At 43.2% G+C, this 14,329-nt stretch overlaps 2 protein-coding genes across 9 annotated transcripts in view; both read right to left on the minus strand.

Annotated features, from left to right (window-relative positions):
• Window positions 1-4,033, minus strand: part of LOC118389435 (retinol dehydrogenase 7-like) — a 13,819-nt gene extending 9,786 nt beyond the window's left edge. For all 8 annotated transcript variants that reach the window (XR_008143891.1, XR_008143890.1, XR_008143889.1 and 5 more), the window contains exons 1-2: window positions 3,925-4,033; window positions 1-28 (exon numbers count right to left, since the gene is read on the minus strand). The exon at window positions 1-28 is cut by the window's left edge and continues 61 nt beyond it. The gene's annotated coding sequence lies outside the window, so the exon portion shown is untranslated. The remainder of the gene's footprint in view (window positions 29-3,924) is intronic.
• Window positions 4,034-7,482: 3,449 nt separating this feature from the next.
• Window positions 7,483-12,748, minus strand: LOC118389604 (biogenesis of lysosome-related organelles complex 1 subunit 1). Its single transcript, XM_052526386.1, has 4 exons — window positions 12,486-12,748; window positions 11,664-11,736; window positions 11,117-11,249; window positions 7,483-8,858 (listed from the first exon to the last, which is right to left on the minus strand). The coding sequence occupies exons 1-4, from the start codon at window positions 12,544-12,546 to the stop codon at window positions 8,748-8,750; spliced, it is 378 nt and encodes a 125-aa protein (XP_052382346.1). The 5' UTR covers window positions 12,547-12,748; the 3' UTR covers window positions 7,483-8,747.
• Between the last annotated feature and the right edge of the window lie 1,581 nt (window positions 12,749-14,329).

Here is a 14,329-nt window from a genome sequence, read left to right on the forward strand (position 1 = left end):
GGTGTAGAAAAATGAATCCCTGTGAAGCCTGGACAAAACACAAATTACAAATGTTATCAACACTACCTGAGCAAGACCTATTTGGTGGAAACCTGTTGCAGTATGTGTCCTGTCGTGACATTATCTGCTGATCAGCTGCTACTTCTGTATATGTTGTTGTAAGTAGTTCACCGGGACAAAGTAAATGAGACAAAAAGGAATTTTAAGTAAGTAAAGTTGGTAGAGTGTTTATTGTAAAGATACAGCAAGATACAGGCCTCAATGAAATGACTCAATCCCAAAACACCACGCAGTGAAATGTCTCAACCCCAAAACACCACCCAGTGAAATGACTCAACCCCAAAACACCACCCAGTGAAATGACTCAACCCCAAAACACCACCCAATGAAATGGCTCAACCCCAAAACACCACCCAGTGAAATGACTCAACCCCAAAACACCACCCAGTGAAATGACTCAACCCCAAAACACCACGCAGTGAAATGACTCAACCCCAAAACACCACCCAGTGAAATGACTCAACCCCAAAACACCACCCAGTGAAATGACTCAACCCCAAAACACCACCCAGTGAAATGACTCAACCCCAAAACACCATGCAGTGAAATGACTCAACCCCAAAACACCACGCAGTGAAATGACTCAACCCCAAAACACCACCCAGTGAAATGACTCAACCCCAAAACACCACGCAGTGAAATGACTCAACCCCAAAACACCACCCAGTGAAATGACTCAACCCCAAAACACCACCCAGTGAAATGACTCAACCCCAAAACACCACGCAGTGAAATGACTCAACCCCAAAACACCACGCAGTGAAATGACTCAACCCCAAAACACCACCCAGTGAAATGACTCAACCCCAAAACACCACGCAGTGAAATGACTCAACCCCAAAACACCACGCAGTGAAATGACTCAACCCCAAAACACCACGCAGTGAAAGTCCAAAAATAACAATTGTCAATTATGTGGAGTCTACTTTATAGGGTGTTCTATTGTGACAAGGATCAAATTAATCTGGAGTCTTAAAACACGTGTTTTGGGGCTTTCCGGTGAGGTATTTAGAGAATGACATGCATAATATGGGCAGCTGGTTTCGTCAGAGCACATGAGGAATCTTGGGATAAGGCTCTTAAAGATCTTATGAAACACAAGAGGCATTGGGACGAGGATAGGGGTTTAGGGCAGGGCCTCGATTTGGTATGTAGCAACAAACAAAAAAAACAATGTCTCTGTTCAAGACTCTCAGTAAGACTCTCATCGTTCCAAACGTATTAGCTTCCCTCAGGCTTATTAGGCTGGGGTTGGAATTAGGTTAGAGGACAGTAGTGTGATGGTTAGAGGACAGTAACTAGTGTGATGGTTAGAGGACAGTAACTAGTGTGAGATGGTTAGAGGAGAGTAGTGTGATGGTTAGAAGACAGTAGTGTGATGGTTAGAAGACAGTAGTGTGATGGTTAGAGGACAGTAACTAGTGTGAGATGGTTAGAGGACAGTAGTGTGATGGTTAGAAGACAGTAGTGTGATGGTTAGAGGACAGTAGTGTGATGGTTAGAGGACAGTAGTGTGATGGTTAGAGGACAGTAGTGTGATGGTTAGAAGACAGTAGTGTGATGGTTAGAGGACAGTAGTGTGATGGTTAGAGGACAGTAGTGTGATGGTTAGAGGACAGTAGTGAGATGGTTAGAGGACAGTAGTGTGATGGTTAGAGGACAGTAGTGAGATGGTTAGAGGACAGTAGTGTGATGGTTAGAGGACAGTAGTGAGATGGTTAGAGGACAGTAGTGTGACGGTTAGAGGACAGTAGTGTGATGGTTAGAGGACAGTAGTGTGATGGTTAGAGGACAATAACTAGTGAGACAGATAGAGGACAGTAACTAGTGGGACAGTTAGAGGACAGTAGTGTGATGGTTAGAGGACAGTAGTGTGATGGTTAGAAGACAGTAGTGTGATGGTTAGAAGACAGTAGTGTGATGGTTAGAAGACAGTAGTGAGATGGTTAGAGGACAGTAGTGTGATGGTTAGAGGACAGTAGTGAGATGGTTAGAGGACAGTAGTGTGATGGTTAGAGGACAGTAGTGTGATGGTTAGAGGACAGTAGTGTGATGGTTAGAGGACAGTAACTAGTGGGACAGTTAGAGGACAGTAGTGTGATGGTTAGAGGACAGTAGTGTGATGGTTAGAGGACAGTAACTAGTGGGACAGTTAGAGGACAGTAGTGTGATGGTTAGAGGACAGTAGTGTGATGGTTAGAGGACAGTAACTAGTGGGATGGTTAGAGGACAGTAGTGTGATGGTTAGAGGACAGTAGTGTGATGGTTAGAGGACAGTAGTGTGATGGTTAGAGGACAGTAGTGAGATGGTTAGAGGACAGTAGTGTGATGGTTAGAGGACAGTAGTGTGATGGTTAGAGGACAGTAGTGTGACGGTTAGAGGACAGTAGTGTGATGGTTAGAGGACAGTAGTGTGATGGTTAGAGGACAGTAGTGTGATGGTTAGAGGACAGTAGTGTGATGGTTAGAGGACAGTAGTGTGATGGTTAGAGGACAGTAGTGTGATGGTTAGAGGACAGTAGTGTGATGGTTAGAAGACAGTAGTGTGATGGTTAGAGGACAGTAGTGTGATGGTTAGAGGACAGTAGTGTGATGGTTAGAGGACAGTAGTGAGATGGTTAGAGGACAGTAGTGTGATGGTTAGAGGACAGTAGTGTGATGGTTAGAGGACAGTAGTGTGACGGTTAGAGGACAGTAGTGTGATGGTTAGAGGACAGTAGTGTGATGGTTAGAGGACAGTAGTGTGACGGTTAGAGGACAGTAGTGTGATGGTTAGAGGACAGTAGTGTGATGGTTAGAGGACAGTAGTGTGATGGTTAGAGGACAGTAGTGTGATGGTTAGAGGACAGTAGTGTGATGGTTAGAGGACAGTAGTGTGATGGTTAGAGGACAGTGAGATGGTTAGTGAGATGGTTAGAGGACAGTAGTGTGATGGTTAGAGGACAGTAGTGTGATGGTTAGAGGACAGTAGTGTGATGGTTAGAGGACAGTAGTGTGATGGTTAGAGGACAGTAGTGAGATGGTTAGAGGACAGTAGTGTGATGGTTAGAGGACAGTAGTGTGATGGTTAGAGGACAGTAGTGAGATGGTTAGAGGACAGTAGTGTGATGGTTAGAGGACAGTAGTGAGATGGTTAGAGGACAGTAGTGTGATGGTTAGAGGACAGTAGTGTGATGGTTAGAGGACAGTAGTGTGATGGTTAGAGGACAGTAGTGTGATGGTTAGAGGACAGTAGTGAGATGGTTAGAGGACAGTAGTGTGATGGTTAGAGGACAGTAGTGTGATGGTTAGAGGACAGTAGTGTGATGGTTAGAGGACAGTAGTGTGATGGTTAGAGGACAGTAGTGTGATGGTTAGAGGACAGTAGTGAGATGGTTAGAGGACAGTAGTGTGATGGTTAGAGGACAGTAGTGTGATGGTTAGAGGACAGTAACTCACGTGCGCCTCTTTGTTTGAACGGGGAATAAAGGACATAAAGCTGAGCACATGAAAATGTCCTCATTTACTCTTGTCCTTTATCTACATGATCCTTTCCCCTCGGGATAATAACATACAAATCTGTGCGAAGGCTTAGTACACCCGGAGCATTTAGTATAATATGACGTAATAATTTAATAAAATCAAATATTTTTAAAAATACAATTGACTACATGTCATGCACCAGAACCAGCTATGCCACCCTGTAAATATCTAGTAATACTTCTAAGTTTAAATTATTGGGTACCACTTTACACGAATCACTTCACAAAAATGTACTCAATACAATATTTCTGTTTAAGTATTCAGTTGTAATTATACAATTATGTATTGTTCAATTTAAAAAGTCAACCTACCTTTTCCCTCAAATTAAAAATGCCAACATACCTGTTATCAGTGGTTTACTGGTCCACAGGTCTGCCTCTTTACTCTCTGACTGTAACAATTCGGTCCCTGCAGCCAGTAGGTGTTGTGTCACTGTGAGTGACTGGCAGAGAAAGGGCTTTATCCCCCCTAGTTGATCCTTTAAGACAATGTGCAATATGTAATCTGAAAGCTGTGTGTACGTGGAGTGTGTGGAGGGGTATATTTGTGAGTGTGTGTACGTGGAGTGTGTGGAGGGGTTTATTTGTGAGTGTGTGTACCTGGAGTGTGTGGAGGGGTTTATTTGTGAGTGTGTATACATGGAGTGTGTGGAGGGGTTTATTTGTGAGTGTGTGTACATGGAGTGTGTGGAGGGGTTTATTTGTGAGTGTGTGTACGTGGAGTGTGTGGAGGGGTTTATTTGTGAGTGTGTGTACGTGGAGTGTGTGGAGGGGTTTATTTGTGAGTGTGTGTACCTGGAGTGTGTGGAGGGGTTTATTTGTGAGTGTGTATACATGGAGTGTGTGGAGGGGTTTATTTTGAGTGTGTGTACCTGCACCAGAAGTGTGTGGAGGTTTATTTGTGAGTGTGTGTACATGGAGTGTGTGGAGGGGTTTATTTGTGAGTGTGTGTACCACTGTGTGGAGGGGTTTATTTGTGAGTGTGTATACATGGAGTGTGTGGAGGGTTTATTTGTTGAGTGTGTATACGTGGAGTGTGTGGAGGGTTTATTTGTGAAAATGCCAACATACCTGGAGTGGTTTGGAGGTCTGCCTTTATTTGTGAGTGTGTATACATGGAGTGTGTGGAGGGGTTTATTTGTGAGTGTGTGTACCTGGAGTGTGTGGAGGGGTTTATTTGTGAGTGTGTGTACATGGATGTGTGGAGGGGTTTATTTCTGAGTGTGTGTACGTGGAGTGTGTGGAGGGGTATATTTGTGAGTGTGTGTACGTGGAGTGTGTGGAGGGGTTTATTTGTGAGTGTGTGTACGTGGAGTGTGTGGAGGGGTTTATTTGTGAGTGTGTGTACATGGAGTGTGTGGAGGGGTTTATTTGTGAGTGTGTGTACATGGAGTGTGTGGAGGGGTTTATTTGTGAGTGTGTATACGTGGAGTGTGTGGAGGGGTTTATTTGTGAGTGTGTGTACCTGGAGTGTGTGGAGGGGTTTATTTGTGAGTGTGTATACATGGAGTGTGTGGGTTGGGAATTAAGGGAGGTGGACAAGAGGGACGGCAGGTAGCCAAGTGATTAGCGCGTTTGACTAGTAACCGAAAGGTTGCAAGATCAAATCCCCGAGCTGACAAAGTAAAAATCTGTGGTCCTGCCCATGAACAAGGCAGTTAACCCACTGTTCCTAGGCTGTCATTGAAAATAAGAATGTGATCTTAACTGACTTGCCTAGTTAAATAAAGATACCTCGGCAAGTCAGTTAAGAACAAATTCTTATTTTCAATGATGGCCTAGGAACAGTGGGTTAACTGCCTTGTTCAGGGACAGGACGACAGATTTGTACCTTGTCAGCTCGGGGATTCGATCTTGCAACCTTTCGGTTACTTCCACAAATAAGAGGGATTATGTGGAAGGACCAGCAATTTACGGTACCAGTAAAATCTTTCAGATTAAAAAAAAAGATATCAGTTGATTTCAAAAAGTCAAGACATGTCAGTATGTACAGTTGAAGTCGGAAGTTTACATACACCTTTAGCCAAATACATTTAAACTCAGTTTATCACAATTCCTAACATTTCATTTTAGTAAAAATTCCGTTTTAGGTCAGTTCGGATCACCACTTTATTTTAAGAATGTGAAATGTCAGAATAATAGTAGAGATAATGATTTATTTCAGCTTTTATTTTCTTTCATCACATTCCCAGTGGGTCAGAAGTTTACATACACTCAATCAGCATTTGGTAGCATTGCCTTTAAATTGTTTAACTTGGGTCAAACTTTCAGGTAGCCTTCCACAAGCTTCACACAATAAGTTGGGTGTATTTGACCCATTCCTCCTGACAGAGCTGGTGTAACTGAGTCAGGTGTATAGGCCTCCTTGCTCACACACTTTTTCAGTTCTGCCCACAAATTTTCTACAGGATTGAGGTCAGGGCTTTGTGATGGCCACTCCAACACCTTGACTTTGTTGACCTTAAGCCATTTTGCCACAATTTTGGAAGTATGCTTGGGGTCATTGTCCATTTGTAAGTCCCACTTCCTGACTGATGTCTTGAGATGTTGCTTCAATATATCCACATCATTTTCCTTCCTCATGGTGCCACCTATTTTGTGAGGGGCACCAGTCTCTCCTGCAGCAAAGCACCCCCACAACACGATGCTGCCACCCCCGTTCTTCACAGTTGGGATGTGTTTTTCGGCATGCAAGCCTCCAACCTTTTTTCTCCAAACATAACGATGGTCAGTACTTTTTTTTGTTTCATCAGACAAGAGGACATTTATCCAAAAAAGTACCATCTTTGTCCCCATGTGCAGTTGCAAACCGTAGTCTGGCTTTTTTTATGGCGGTTTTGGAGCAGTGGCTCCTTCCTTGCTGAGTGGCCTTTCAGGTTATGTATTTGCCAGTATCTAGTATTCTAGAACGAGGAGTGGGAGGCCCCGGTGCACAACTGAGAAAGAGGACAAGTACATTAGATTGTCTAGTTTGAGAAACAGACGCCTCACAAGTCCTCAACTGGCAGCTTCATTAAATAGTACCCACAAAACACCAGTCTCAACGTCAGCAGTGAAGAGGCGACTCCGGGATGCTGGACTTCTAGGCAGAGTTCCTCTGTCCAGTGTCTGTGTTATTTTGCCCATCTTAATCTTTTATTGGCCAACTCTGCCTAGGCCAGCATCCCAGAGTCGCTTCTTCACTGTTGACATTGAGACTGTTTTTTTGCCATACTTGGCAGTGATGCAACCAGTGGGTGATGCTCTCGATGGCGCAGCTGAGGAACCTTTTAAGGATCTGAGGACCCATGCCAAATCTTTTCAGTCTGCTGAGGGGCAACAGGTTTTGTCGTGCCCTCTTCACAGCTGTCTTGGTGTGTTTGGACCACGTTAGTTTATTAGTGATGTGGACGCCAAGGAACTTGAAGCTCTAAAACCTGCTCCACTACAGCTCCCGTCGATGAGAATGGGGGCGTGCTCGGTCCTCCTTTTCCTGCAGTCCACAATCATCTCCTTGTCCACATGTGCCATTTAAACCGAGTATATAAGGTCAATTGCATGTTGTTTAAATGAGAAAATATGCTTCCAAAGCACCTCCTTTCCTCTTTGACTGGTGAACTACGACCTTCAGCAGGTCTAAGCCTACTCAATCATATATAATAACTCACACTTATTCAACGAGTGGACCATCTCTGTTATATCTGTGTTCATCACCTACGGGTTTGATTGTGTATTTTAGATTAATTTGTGAATGCAATAACCCAAACGTCGTGAGGTTGTCAGAACTTATGAAAGAGAGTGGTTAATAAACAGGAATGTGATTGAGCTCTAGTGCTCCGTGTGATGAAACAACTTCCATTGTTTTACCTTTGTTCTTTCAGCTGGATTTCCACAGTCCAAAAATAATACAAAACGACCACCATGACTTTAAAAATGTCTTTATTCAAGAATAGAGAAACGTCACATCAAAACAGAGTTAAAATACAAGCATTTGACACGTACAGCCTGATTCCCCGAGATCCCTTTGTGCTCTCGTCAACTCCATTGCGGTTAAATGTGTTTGGCGTGACAATGAGTCGGTACGATAGCAGAAACTGACTGGCACTCAGGCTACAAATACACCGTGAGAGAGAGAACGATTAATTGACCCAAAAGGTTTTTCAAGAAGCAAGAGACTTAACGTTGCTTTTTTAAATTAAAAACAGGGTAGAGATGCCACCCGTTTAACCCCAGACGGAGGTCACTGGTGAACGTATCGTTCAGGCTGGTTTAACCACGTGGTTTTAGTCATCCAGGAGAGATGGCAGTTACCAGACAAGTCTCTCCTTCTAAACAGGCGACCAATTACAAGCCAATAAATCCTATTTCTCCATGGTACTATTTCACAAACAGACCTCTTTTGTTCCAACGTCTCGCTAGCTAATCCTAGCTAACTAGCTAATCATTTTCAACATCCTATTCATCCTCATGGGAATAGGAAAATGGAATAACTTCAGAGAATGCCAGACTGGTACCCCAGAGAGAGAGAGACTAAAACCAATCTGAACTATTGACCTTTGCCAAAGAAGATGAGTTAAAACATGGCATACAATGGATTAGATAAATATGCTTCGTCTTGTTCTCCTACACAGATTGACTGGACAAACAGCCAAATCATTATTATGAGTGTTGCTAAATTCACATGGAACCCATCTGAAGTTGTTGCCCATTATACCTGGTCTGTGGACAAGTAGTTCCCGATATTTCCACGACAGTCAATACATTTCGGTACAGACCTTTAACAATTAAAGGGTTGTGGACAAAACAACGTTGCAGATGGGTCATTGGCGCTCTGTTAAAAATGGTTTATTTGTCCACAGACATACTGTTCCTACTGTAACACAATGTGTCACTCGTGAACACTGGGCAAGCCTTAAAGCCTTAGTCATTAGTCATTACTGAAGCCTTGAATCAACTTTTCAGATGGTTCATCAGCTTTTAGTTGTAAAAAAAAAAAAAAACAGAATCCTGGTATCCGTGGTAAGTCAACCACTCTCACAGTAAAAGCGTTCAGCTACTGAAGCTAGCGGCAGGCTATCAGGCTACTGAAGCTAGCGGCAGGCTATCAGGCTACTGAAGCTAGCGGCAGGCTATCAGGCTACTGAAGCTAGCAGCAGGCTATTAGTTCCAGGTTATGGTTCAGCGTATCTATGAAGAGGCTGATGTGAGCTGCCCCTTGTGTACGTACTCCAGAGCTGTGGCGATGGTTCTCATGTCCACCTCAATGCTGCGAGCCCAGTTCTCCACATCACCAATTTCCTGTTGAAAACAAAAACATTAAAAGGTTAAAGGCTAGGGCTGCCTTATTAAAGGGGTCAATACTAAGGATACAATGGGAAGAGTTACAACTAAAAAATGGCAGAAGCTCATGAATAAGTAGCCTACATGTTAAAGACTACACAAGTGTTGCAGCTATTTCCTACCACAAGGGGGGCATTATCAACTTTATGATGGGGGGGCATGATCAACTTTATGATGGGGGGGGCATTATCAACTTTTATGATGGGGGGGGCATGATCAACTTCATGACAAGGAGGGGGCATTATCAACTTTATGACAAGTAGGGGGCATTATCAACTTTATGACAAGTAGGGGGCATTATCAACTTTATGATGGGGGGGGCATGACCAACTTTATGACAAGGGGGCATGACCAACTTTATGACAAGGGGGGCATGATCAACTTTATGACAAGGGGGACATTATCAACTTTATGATGGGGGGCATGACCAACTTTATGATGGGGGGGGCATTATCAACTTTATGACAAGGGGGGCATTATCAACTTTATGACAAGGGGGGCATGATCAACTTCATGACAAGGAGGGGGCATTATCAACTTTATGACAAGTAGGGGGCATTATCAACTTTATGACAAGGGGGGACATGATCAACTTTATGACAAGGGGGGCATTATCAACTTTATGACAAGGGGGCATTATCAACTTTATGACAAGGGGGGCATGATCAACTTCATGACAAGGAGGGGGGCATTATCAACTTTATGACAAGTAGGGGGCATTATCAACTTTATGACAAGGAGGGGGGCGTGATCAACTTTATGACAAGGGGGGCATTATCAACTTTATGACAAGGGGGGCTTTTGCTACTATAGCCCATACAAACACACTGTAAAACACATACAAATAAAAACATGTCTAGATCATAAGGAATACGTTTTCTGATATCTAGGAGATATAAGAAAGTTCAGGAAATATTTTTTTGGGGGGGGGAGAACATATTTAACCCCTTATTTTGGTTTCCACAAAACGACCTCCATATGTTTGTATGGGTCACCATCGTGTTCGTGAGAGTCTCTCCTTTCCATAGTAGTTTGTAGCCAAAAATGGTTCGGACACTACAGACTGTTCCTTAGATGGTCTGTGCAGACTTTAGACGAGTCCCGTGACACTTGTGGGGGTTGTAAGGGCAAAACGGAAAACCATTGTGTTCGTGAGAGTCTCTTTTTCCATAGATTTTCAGGATGTCTCACGTTCGGACATACGGCGCTCATACGGCGCTGTAGCTCGGCCACTGCAGATCCGGAAGGCGAAATAGGCCATTTTTTTTTCTTCTTTTTTTTTTAAACCTTTATTTAACTAGGCAAGTCAGTTAAGAACAAATTCTTATTTTCAATGACGGCCTGAACAGTGGGTTAACTGCCTGTTCAGGGGCAGAACAACAGATTGACAAGAACGACCTTGTCAGCTCGAGGGTTTGAACTTGCAACCTTCCGGTTACTAGTCCAACGCTCTGACCACTAGGCTACCCTGCCGCCCCTCTACCTTAAACACTTATTTTGATGGGGATTTTTTTATTAAATGTTACTTAGATTGATGTAGGGGAGCGTCAAAAGACTTCAGGATTAATACCAAAACATATCAACCTTACTCTCTCGCTCACCCTCTTTTCTTCCTGACCAAATCAAGCAAGGACACATTCCTTACGCACCTCTAATACAGCTTCCTGGAAGATCTCGGTCTGTTTCTGACAGACAGACCGAGAGAGGGAATATGGTGTTTGATGTTCAACAACAAGGGTTTGGATATCCCTCCATACCTTAGTCATCGACTGGTGTCAAGGTTAACACAGGCAGAGATTGGCTTAAAGCGGAGTGTGAGCCTTGGTACGTAAAAATAAAAAAACAGTAGCTCACCATCTGTCGGGAGTCAGTGATACATATTTCTCTGATGAGCTTGAGGCTTACTAAATGTTAAGTATCACACACTGTGTTTAACTAAAATGCTCTTGAACCTAATGAACATGTTTGCCTGGCTGGGATTGTGGCAGGGTTTAATCTTACATTAAAACCGCGTTGAAAAGTAAACTAACATCTAGGCCTCTGGCGATGAAAAGATACCAATTTGTTCTGATCCCAAAGGAAACTTATATCGTACCCCTCTTCAGGTTTGAAACACTCATGGGGGATCATTTTGGGGCCTGCTATCATTCAACAAACATAAAAGGACTTAGGAAATAGCTACTAATCAAAGACCATACGGTACAGTGTCTGTATACCTTCAGGGCTTGGTTAAAGCCTTCCACCATACTGATCCACTGAGAGGTCTGCTTGGAGAACTGGCCGGCCTGCACCTGTAGCGTCTTCACCTCGTGGTCCAGCTTCCTCTGGTTCACGTACGCCTGGGCCACCCTGGAACGAAACAACTGGAAGATGAGTATAACAACATTTAAAAGAGACACGGCCATCAGACGATTTGACATAAGGATGTAGGCCTAAGCAACTTCTAACAAATCAATAATGAGGTTGAACTGATGACATCGTATGTGCAAAGACATTCTATTGGATACTGAAGAGAAACTAGACAGGAAGTAGTGATTTATGAAATGTCCTCATGAAATCCATAATCTCAACAACAACAACAAAAAAGTAGGTTTCTACACTTGACTTTATACTCTTTGTTAACTGCAGTTGAATGTAGTGGTGCAACAACTGTAGTCAAGTCCAGTTGTAAATGAGAACTTGTTCTCAACTCGCCTACCTGGTTAAATGTTATAGGTCCCTACTGGGTAAACACCACAAGCTACTAGCTATATATTCACATACCCAACATTAAGGTGATCCACCAAGGCTTCTGTTAGACAGGTGGCAGCTGCAATTGCCTCTCGTCTGCGTCTCTCTGAGCAGGGCAGAAGAAAACAGGAGTGTATTCATGACATCTTGCAACGGAAACCGTTTAACAACCAAATAGAAGCAAATCGACCACAACGGAATAAAACAGGGAGGGATCCTACCTGAATTTCATCAAGACACTCATTTTCGTTGCAAAACGTTAATAGTTTTTGCACTAAACTGTTTCTGTTTGCAAAATATGCGTAATGAATGCACTTACAGAAAACGTTTACCGTTTAATAACCAAACGGCGCAAAACTATAGTTTGTAGTTATTGGACACATGTAGGTAGCCGCCCCCCGGGATGAATACACCCCACCCATCATGTCATGGTGGAAAGGCATAACGGAGCTATCTATCTATCTATGTTAGCCATCAAGTCAAGAACGGTACCGTCTTCCACTTAGCTCGATTGCCTATATTCACCCAAACTTGAGTAACCTATGGAGTAAATGTACTGCATATAACCACACACATATATATATGCGGTATAAAGTCGATTCCAGGGGCTTGTCTGCTTGGTCCTGGGCGTCAGTGTGAGTTGTTGTAGCACGAAGAGACCAGAGCGAACTAGCTATACATCTAGTTATCGTCACGAAATTGATCATTTGCTCGACTCATGCATTTCAAACAGTTGTTCTAAGTTCAACTAACTAGAACCTTATTGTTGCAGCTAACTATACTTTCTAGCTAATGTTGTTGGTGTTTTTTTAAAGCATAATAACCAGCTGCAGCAACACACGACACGTTCATTACCTTGGAGTTCTTTTCTCTCGTTTTGCTTTGCATGATGCTCCTTCAATAAACGAGAAAGCATGTTTTTTTCCTTTAACTTTATTTTTCACTAGCTTAATTTAATTGTGTAATGTATTTTCATTTATCTAGCAGGGACATGAGAGCTGGTAGGATTTACAGCTGTTGTCACACCAGACCACGTAATGAAGGATCAATGGCGTTTCTCGTAGGCAAATATATAGGATCAGCTTTCCATTCCGAAGTAGAAACGTTGAATTAGGCCAAAATAACGCGATATTGACTTCAGTTCCGTTTTTATTTCTTCTTTGGAGTTTAACGGCGGTTGGCATCCAATATGTTGCATTACTGCCACCAACTGGACTATAATATAAATCCATTGTACTTTGTCATAACAAAAGATGGGGAAAGGGAAAAACACCACCACTCAACAAACCCTGTAACTCTTCCAAAGTCAAATATCGTATACCCAAATACTTCTCTGCAGCTGCCACCACAACATCTATTTGCTGTCATTTACATTCCATTTCTGTGGTACAGTTGATAACCATTGCTATGAACGCTAAGAAGCCAACCTTACTGAAACAAATATCACTCGTTGGTCTATATCTCTGTGCTGGCACAGATGTTCTCCTGTCAGGATCCTTGACCCTTGACCCATCCTCCTCTACTTTCTTCACTGCTTCAGAATACGACACCTTCTGCACTACTCTGACTCTAGACACCTGAAAAGGCCTCTCTCTCACCGGACACTTCTGATCCCCAGCAACATGGGCACCCCTACAGTTTTTACACACACACACACACACACACACACACACGCACGCACACGCACACGCACACACACACACACACTTCTATCTGCCAAAACGACACAATCCTTTATCACATACCCTCCTGCACACTTCCCACATCCTGGAATCTCCTTCCTACAAACTACTCCAACATGGCCATAAACGTTGGCACCTGAAAACTAATATATGACTCAACATTCAAAAGGACTGACGGTGACTCATCTGTTCCACCACGCTCACCTTCAATTGCTCCACCTCCACACTTAACGCTACCCCCAGAAATCACTACTTTCAAAGGTGCCCTGTTCCTAAGAGAAAAGCAAGAAACAGATCTAGACTCAAGTTGCGTGTCACAGAGTGTCCGCTATACTCTGGTCAGAACAAACACAAACAAATGTCACAAGTCTACTACGGGGTTACCTTCACTGATTGAACTTTCACCCAACTCCTTTCTCACCCACCATGAAACCACAAATGAATCTGACCAAAAAGCAAGAGTCCACTATCTCAACAAAAAAAAAGGTTCACTCTTACTGGACCAGATTCTTCTTTATCATGTCAATTGATCAGGTGCTGAGCTCTTCACCACACCTTCCACCTCACTTAACCCACCCTCATTCACTTTTATTTCACCTCCAGAACTCAGTTTGGCTCACTCTGTTTGCACTTGACACCACTCTTCTTCGACACCCCATCGTCATTTTTATTGCCATCTTCCTCCAATTCAAATTCAACCTCTGCTTTCCTCATTCTCTTCTTCCTCTCTTCCCTTTGCCATTATACTATCTGTGCCATTAGGGTCTGTGACAGCATGTGCAGCGCCATTGAGGCTACAACCCATAGGAATCCTCACCTAGTTGACTCCTTTGACTACTTTAAAATGACGCTCTGAGGCTCTATACACAGGGTACCAGTACTGATAACTAGGTTCTATACACAGGGTAACAGTACTGAGTAATGATAACTAGGCTCTATACACAGGGTACCAGTACTGAGTAATGATAACTAGGCTCTATACACAGGGTACCAGTACTGAGTAATGATAACTAGGCT

The sequence above is a fragment of the Oncorhynchus keta genome, chromosome 10 (assembly GCF_023373465.1).
Source record: "Oncorhynchus keta strain PuntledgeMale-10-30-2019 chromosome 10, Oket_V2, whole genome shotgun sequence".
NCBI lineage: Eukaryota > Metazoa > Chordata > Actinopteri > Salmoniformes > Salmonidae > Oncorhynchus > Oncorhynchus keta.

Excerpts from the sequence above, each read along its gene's own strand:
- LOC118389604 (XM_052526386.1), bottom strand. The coding sequence starts at position 12,546 with ATGCTTTCTCGTTTATTGAAGGAGCATCATGCAAAGCAAAACGAGAGA. Across the intron at positions 11,737-12,485 it reads CGAGAGAAAAGAACTCCAAG|AGAGACGCAGACGAGAGGCA; the intron begins GTAATGAACGTG and ends TGCCCTGCTCAG. Across the intron at positions 8,859-11,116 it reads GCTTTAACCAAGCCCTGAAG|GAAATTGGTGATGTGGAGAA; the intron begins GTATACAGACAC and ends TGTTTTCAACAG.